The following is an 8,771-nucleotide window of genomic DNA, read 5'->3' on the forward strand; positions in this document are numbered from 1 at the left end:
TGGAGGTTCCTCAAAAAACCATCCATAGAACTCCCCTATGACCCAGCAATAGCACTGCTAGGGATTTACCCAAGAGAGACAGAAACGCTGATGCATAGGAGCACATGTACCCCAATGTTCATAGCAGCACTGTCAACAATAGCCAAAACATGGAAAAAGCCTAAATGTCCATCACCTGATGAGTAGATCAAGAAGATGTGGTATATGTACACAACAGAGTACATGGCAATGAGAAAGAATGACATATGGCCATTTGTAGGAAAGTGGATGGACCTCGAGGGTGTCATGCTGAGCGAAATAAGTCAGGCAGAGAAGGATAGATACCATATGTTTGCACTCATAGGTCTAACAGGAAAACAGGAGAAAACTAATGGAGGACCAGGGGGAGGGGAAGAGGGAAAGAGAGTTGGGAAGAGACAGGGATGCAAAACTTGAGAGACTATTGAATGTTGAAAATGAACTGAGGGTTGCAGGAGAAGAGGGAGGGGGAAAAGAGGTGGTGGTGATGGAGGAGGGCACTTGTGGGGAAAAGCACTGGGTGTTGTATGGAAACCAATTTGACAATAAACTATTAAAAAAAAAAAAGAAGTTTGGCCATACCATTGGTCACAGCTAGGGTATAAATTGAGGATTGGTAAACAATAACTCTAAGCCAAATATGACCTTCCATCTACTTTTGTAAATAAAGATTTCTTGGAATACAGCCAGATTAATATGTTTGCATATGTCTATGGCTCTTTTTACATTATAATAGCAGAGTTGAATTATCTCAATAGAGACCATATGGCTCAGAAAGTATAAAGTATCTAATATTTGATCCTTTACAAAAGAAGTTTGCAAAAACAAAACAAAACAAAGAGGAAGGAAAGAAAAAGAAAAAAAGAAATGTTTGCAAGTCTCTGGCATAAATATACTATTATTTACATATTTTGTTTTGTGCTGATGTTTATTTCTTATTTTATAATAAGTATTAAAACATAATTAGATAAAAAAAACTACACACAGACACACACATATATTTTTAAATGTTATTTATTTTGGGAGAGAGAGAGAGCATGGAAGCAGAGAAGAGGGGCAGAGAGAGACAGAGAATCACAAGCAGACTCTGTGATGTCAGCGCAGAACCCAACCCTGGGCCCAATCTCACAAACCCATGCGATCATCAAGACTTGGATGCTGAAGTCAAGACTCAGATGCTGAGCTGACTGAGTTACCCAGGTGCCACAAAGAAACAAGTTATATTTTTTTAAGAAAAAAGTTTCAAATTTATGTTTCCCCAGAAAGTTGATAATTAATATGCAGTTTGGCCCTATACTATGTCACTATTATTGACCCACTGAATATTAGTGACCTCACTGACTATATGAAAACCATAAGTTACACATTAGTTGAAGAGTGACCAGCATCTATTTTAAATGTCAGCTAATTATCTTAGAAGACTGTCTGCCAATATGAATTAGTTGCAGATGCAGAAGGTATTCTTACATATCACTCTGTGAAGCATGTCTTTTCATTTAGATCAAATGACCATCCCAAAATAATTTTCCTCATTTTCTATTGCAAGTCTCTCTGTGCATATAACAAGTGAAGTGATAGTTATATAAATGTGTCAGCTCAATTAACACAATAAATCCATACACAGTTAAAAGATGCCAGCTGCTTGTTATTAGTAAAATTAGAGGCTTCAAATAAATCATCAGTAAATTTCAATAATGGCTTGAATTTTCCATCCAATTCATTGAATTAAAAGAAACCTTTATAAGTTTATTCTGTTGAAGGCAAGTTATCTGAAGATATTAGGAATGCATTTGTAAATTCCTTAAAGCTGTTCAAAGATAAAATTATTTGTTCTGTTAAAATTATAAATAAAAATTATATATGTATTATATGCATATATCTTATATACATTCATATACAATGTTTTCATCAAGTTGAGAAAAGGATGGGATTAATTTCAGAAAAGGATGGGATGGAAATACTTGAAATTTACTCTGGTGCATACATCGTTCATATTTTAATATAAACTAGTGATATTCACACAATTGAAACAGAATACATAGTTGCAAATTTTATAAATTATTTTAAATATTCACAGCACCTGAAAAATTTTCTTGACAAAGTTGAAACGAGGGGTAAAAAAATGTGTAACATGGTGGAATATACTTTCATTTGCTGCCGTTCATTAACAGTTGGAGTTTAGAAATGTTTAAGCTCCTGAAGAGTGAATGAAGAAAACCCCAAATGCCTCTGAGAAGTTTTGACATTTTAGTGAAAGAACCCTCTAAATTTTGGTTGCATCTTGTTCACAATCAGTATCAAATATTTAATCAAACAACTTAGTAAATTAAGCACACAAAATGTCAGGTTTTGAAAGTTCTAGTGAGTGGTTCTTATTTTTAAAAAGACATTAAAATTTATTCTTGCATAACACAGCACAGACACACAACATATTCAGTAAGTTCAAAAGTGTACAATATTATAACTGCTATAACATGCCTTGGAATAACCAGACTTGTTGAAAGCAACATTTGAGAGGGGTCCTATATTTCATGGATAAATTTATGTATTAGAACATAATGGAAATAAATTGAGAAATCCTACAACTTTGCAGTGCCTAAGATTAGCCAAATATTCAAAAAATTCATATGTGGAGATTATTCATTTCATGAGATATATGTTTGAAACTATTTGTCAAAGAAAATAATGTGAAACAAAATCAATATGGCTCCTATGAGAAAAACTAATTTATGTGTTTTATGAAAAAAACAAAAACAAAAAAACACAAAACAAAAACAATTGAATTAAAAATACTTCCCATTTAGCAAATTTCCTTTGAGATTAACAGAAACCTCAATAGTTCAGTGAATGGCATAGTTAAACTTCAATTGAAGGAATGGACAACTTCAAGTTTATTACTGACAAATAAGCTTGGGTATAATTTATTAAAATAAAATAAGACCACATTGAAAAATATTCCTTCTTCATAAAAATATTAGCAACATATTATTAGAGCTATATATGTCTAAACACAGTTTCTGCTTATATTATTTGGTAATGTTCAGATAATCAACATAAAGTATTTTTTAGAATTTCCTTTTATTTACAGAGATCAAAGATAAAGATACAATTCTTTGCTTTGAAAAGAATTTTATTAAAAATAGAACTATTCTTGAGAATACTTTATGTGTCTTTATGTACTACTTTATGTTTCTGCCTATTTAATGAAAACAATTTGAAATAAATATTTCAAACATTATATAATTGTAACTGCTTTTAGCTACTTCTTTTGCTCAAAAATGCCATGGTTTGGAAGATAAATTATATGGTTTCCATATGTATGCAGGCTATGGTAAAATATTGTACAAATCTTTTAACTCCATGACTTCTCTCAAGGAAAGAGAAGAGTTGAGGAATGCAAGACCTGGAAAGATTTTCTGGAAGATAGTTATTGAAGTCTTTATTGCCTGCATTGCTACCAATCCTTCTTACTATGGAACAGGGGTCAATGTATCCTAATAAAATTTCAAATCTCCCTCAGCTGAGTTAGGTGTAAGGACCTCCAAGAGAAATACTAAGAAACATTACCATTCTCTGTAATTTGGAAGACAAGCATTTTTTGTGGCACTCCCACAAAAGGAGTCTTTAGGCTTCTAATTGTGGCTGGAAACACCACTGCTTAAAAACATTTTTTCAATAATAAATGAAACATTTAAAATTTAATTTGAAATTTAAAAAACAAAATTAAAATGATTTGTATGCATGTATATATGCATATTATATACACATTTCTTACCTGAAAATGGAGCATCACATTCACAGATGAAACTATTTGCAGTAATATTGCCACAATTCCCATGGAAACAGATATGTGGTTGACGTTGGCCAATAATTTCTGAAAAATTTATGCCTATATAAATGAAAATAAATTAATTTGCAACTAGATTAAAAATATTTACATTGTATATAGTTAACTATGGTCATCAATTTCCCCCCGATTCTTTAAAAATTGTGATTAAAATTTTGACAAAGTATAATTCTAATTAATAAATAATACTCCATGATAATGTATACATGCATGTGTGTGTGTGTGTGTGTGTGTGTGTGTGTGTGTGTGTGTGTTTAAGTAGGCTCCAAACCCACATAGAGCACAATATGGGCCTGAACTCAAGACCCTGAGGTCAAGACCTGAGCTTAGACCAGAGTCAGATGCTTAACAGACTGAGCCACCCCGGGGTCCTGCCATGGTGATGTGTTTAAACGGAAACAAAAGGGTGTCTGAGTTGCTCAGTTGATTAAGTGTCTGACTCCTGATGTCAGCTCAGGTCTTGATCTCGGAGACTTGATTTTGTGGTGGCAGGTCAGAGCCCTCAGTGGGCTCTTCACTGGGCATCACACCTACATAAAAAAATTGAAGTAAAAATTAATTTCAATAAATTTGACATGAGGTTTTCCATCTTCTGACCCCTACTATATATTCAAATATTTTTCTGGGTCTTGATATTTGAGATTTAGTTGATTTTCATAATAATTTGAATTTTTAATCATGTTATACAGTAGATAATATTAATATATATTCTTCAACATAAAGCAGTAGCACCACAGTAGTAATATACAAAGTGACACATTCAAAAGTATATTGTCTTAGCCCTGTCACCTAGCCAAGGTGAGAATTCCAAAGAGAAAAATGTGAAAGATTGGCACTCTGAAGAGGAACCAAAGCAGAAACTTTCAGTCAAGCAAGTTGAATAAGCTTTAAATATCTGCTATACAACAGTGTACCTACTGTCAACATTAATATACTGTACAGTTAAAAGTCTGTTAAGAGGGTAAATGTCATATTCTTTTCACAATAAAATAAAATAAAATAATGTCTAAAATTATGGGGAAAAAATAAAAAGCTGTTGGTTTCTAAGAAGTTATGCACGAACTTCTAAACTCTACATTTTCCTGCCCTTGCTGCTCTGTCAAGTTTCTAAATCTCACTTATACACATTATTGTGATGCTACAATATCATATACCATAACCTTTTTACAATACTTTTCTATGCAATTATTGGCTCATAATATCCTTTGTAGAAACATATGCCTAGGAAATTCAAGTGCATGGCAAATGGACACGTTACTATAAAACAGGTACATAATTTTCAAAAGGTCAGTAACCCCTCCATTCTAAGTGAATTTTTAATTTAATTTGTAAGCAATTTTTGGCATTATCATTGATTCCTTTCAAATTCTTCATAGACTGACAGCTCTGCCTCACTAATACAGAACTCTTGTCCCTTCATTTACCTCCAAACAACCCCCAACACAACGCAAATTTAAGTAAATAGAATATTTGCCAAATATTTCCACATACAAAAACTAAATTAACAATACAATGTTCAATAGGTCATAATCTAGTACAATCTTAGTGTAAGGGGCCAAATAGTGAGCTCTCAAAATTTGTATGTGAAAATTCTGAATTCCAGGACCTCATAGTTTGACTGTATTTGGAGAGAAGATCTCAAAAATTAAATTAGGTCATTAAGGTGGGTCCTAATCAAATGTGGCTCATGTCCTTATAAGAAGAAAAATTTTGGATCATAGAGACAGATGCAGAGGAAAGACACAGGGAGAACGCAGCTGTCTACAGACCAAGCAGAGAGGCCTCATAAGAAACCAATCTTGCTGACATGATCTCTAACATTTAGCCTCTAGAATGAGGGAAAAATTTTTTTTGTTGTTGAGGCCATTCAAACTACAGGACCTTATTATGGCATCACTAGCGAATTAATATTCTCAATTTCTTTGGTACTTCTACATGTTTCTATATCATCTGAGATTTAAAATAAAAGCAATTATAATTAAAGTGGCATTATGGTATGTGCTCAATATTATGGTGTTTAACACTTAATGGTTTAAATTATCTACGGCTTTGTTTCTATTAAATAAACAAATAAACACTGGGTAGAAACAAACTATTCTATGCAACTAAGATAAAACCATTGAGATAGAACTCCATGGTATATGATTATACATATGCAAATTAATATTCCAATAGGTGGTAGAAATTTTCTGCCCAAATATACTTTAAAATTCTTTGGACAAACTAAAATGTATGCTTTAGGAGCTCTCAAACTGCTTTTTTATTTGCCCCAAATCAGCAACTTGAGTGCTTTCACTTTTTTGCTGACCTCTCTTAATTTTAATTACCTGATAAACTTTGGGGTGGGTCAAAGTTACATTTTTGTTCACTGATGCCAGTAAGAGTCAAATGAGAATTTGATCCCAGTTATAGAGAAAGGATGTTCAGCGGATACTGCTGGGATTAACATTTGAAATGATCTTTGTACTTCCTTACTATAGAGTTTAAAATTACTCTGATAGATTGGCTTAGGTGAATTTTAGAGCCTACAAAGATTTATTGAGATATTCCACTAAAACTTATTATACAGCCTTCACAAACTTGGCTACAATAGTGTTTTGCTAGGCACATTCAGGAAAAACTTTGTTGAATCCCCCTAAACCCTGTCCCCCAAATTATAGTTATATCCCTGAGCATCATCTGCCATATCTATGCCAATGCTCTTTCTTCTCTCTTGAGCAAAATATACTACCAACATGCTATTTGTTTTCCTATGTTATCATTGAAAACTATTTCAAGCAATTCCCTTTGTTAGATCATCCTCATCTTACCACTAACCTTGTAACTGTCTATTGCAGGTCTCTGACACTCTCACTAAAAAAAAATTCTTTCATTAGTCCCCAGAGTTTAAAATTTTCCTATATTTCTCAATATTTCTTTGTATTTTCCTGTGATGACCCAAATTCCCTAGTAAACTTTGAACTAGTGACTGATTTTCCCTTAAATCCTCACTTCAGTCTCAGGTAGTATAGTTCACACTGTATTTGATTGCCCTTAAGGTTTCATCTATTCACCAAATGTCTTCTTTTCTAAAACCTTTCCTCACCTCACTGCCTCTCATGTAGCTTATTGTAACTAATTTTGTAAATTATATCAAGTTCTTCCCTTCCTTTCCAACGTTATTTATGTCACTTTATAGGTGCTGTATTAACATCCATTAAACACATTGCTCATGGCTCACAATTATATTTTCCTTTTCAGTGTCAAGCTACTTCATGCCTTCTGCCCAACCACATACCTCCTTACCTTCTTCCACTCAGATCCACACTTAACTCCTACATTATTACCCAGATCTGTTCAGCTTAAATACCATAAACTTGGGAGTTTCATTCTATCACTCATATTATTCCAATAATGGTTTTTTTAATTACATGAGACATTAAGAGTGAATATTTTGAAAGATGTGAAAATAGGTATTTCAGGGTGAAACGTGTGCTTTAAAAAAAATTAAGGGTAACTGGTGGCTCAGTCGATTAAGCGTCTGACTTGATTTTGGCTCAGGTCATCATTCCAGGGTCATGGGATTGAGCACCACGTTGGGCTAAATGGGCTGAGCATGGACCCTGCTTGGGATTCTCTCCCTCTCCGTCTGCTCCTCTCCACTGCTAGCATGCTCTATTTTTCTCTAAAATAAAACTAACAGAAAACCAACCAACAAACAAAAAAACACTTATTTAAATAAGCAAAAAAGGGGAAAAAAATAAATTAAAGAATGCTTAATGGGAATTTTGTGTGTCCAGAATAGAAATTTAGCCCATTCTAAAAAATCTACAAAATTCTCAGAAATATAGTTTGTTTTTTGGAAAGTAGCAGTTTATGAATTCAGTTTATTTTCCTATTTTAATAGAATTACGTTACTTTAAAAAATCTTACCTGTAAATGATGGGTAGAAGATACATTCATATCCTTGCTTATTTAATTTTCCTCTTTTAGTAATGCAACTGCCATTATTTTCACATAGTTTATAAGAACATGGATCAAGTGCTTGGCAATATTTTCCAAAAAATGGAGGCTCACAATGGCAGCTGTATGTCTTGCTCCAAACTTCAGTAAGACATTTACCATGCCCAGAACAAAATTCTGAACTCAGAGATTCCTGGCAGAACTGTTCTTTCACTGTCACATTTAGTCGTAGCCCGAGGTGACAAAGCGATGGACTACTTGCGGTTACTGTGATAAAATAATGTGTCCCAGCACTCAGCCACTGAGAATTAACAGTATGCATTCCTTTTAGGTTGCAACCAAAAAGTAACTGATCTTCAGTTGTGGTGTTTTGCAGACAGTCAATGAATGATGCTTCAGAAACATTCATCAAATTTATTTCTGGAGATTCAAGAGATGGTTTGGAAGAAATTATAAGGATGTCTCCCAATTGAATTTGTAAAGGGCAAATCTGGGGAACAACTTGATTGCCTGAAGTGTTCATTTTAGTATTTACATCCCCAAACCAGCAATCTCCATCGAAGTCCATGCAGATGTTTTCTGTTAGTGTCCAATTCACCATATATGATAATGGTTGTGTATGCCATTCTTCCACAAATTGCCATTTACATGTTGTTTTTCCATTTATAAATGTGCTATGAAGAGCCACTAGGCTCAGAAGCATAATTGATTTTTTAATCATTTTGGGCAATTGTATTTTACAGTCTCTCATGAAAAGTGTCATAATGAATTGCTGCAAAATGGGCTTTTTATATTGCTGGAAATTCGCAAGCAGAGATTTTGTTCAAGGATTCCCAGGACCTGGCATTTTTTCTGTTCCCAAAATGCAAGTGGATTTTGATCAAGAAACAGTAGAGTTCAACTGGTTTAAGTATCCCTTTAAACATAAAAAAAATACATTGTTAGTGAAGTTACTTAATGATAC

At 33.5% G+C, this 8,771-nt stretch overlaps 1 protein-coding gene across 1 annotated transcript in view; it reads right to left on the reverse strand.

Moving 5' to 3' along the window:
* The window catches only part of EYS (eyes shut homolog), a 1,499,666-nt gene extending 1,491,138 nt beyond the window's left edge, over positions 1–8,528 (reverse strand). The window contains exons 1-2 of the mRNA XM_029943180.1: positions 7,778–8,528; positions 3,794–3,907 (exon numbers count right to left, since the gene is read on the reverse strand). Coding sequence (XP_029799040.1) covers positions 3,794–3,907; positions 7,778–8,528 — 865 coding nt within the window. The remainder of the gene's footprint in view (positions 1–3,793; positions 3,908–7,777) is intronic.
* Between the last annotated feature and the right edge of the window lie 243 nt (positions 8,529–8,771).

This window comes from Suricata suricatta, chromosome 7 (assembly GCF_006229205.1).
Source record: "Suricata suricatta isolate VVHF042 chromosome 7, meerkat_22Aug2017_6uvM2_HiC, whole genome shotgun sequence".
Classification (NCBI taxonomy): Eukaryota; Metazoa; Chordata; class Mammalia; order Carnivora; family Herpestidae; genus Suricata; species Suricata suricatta.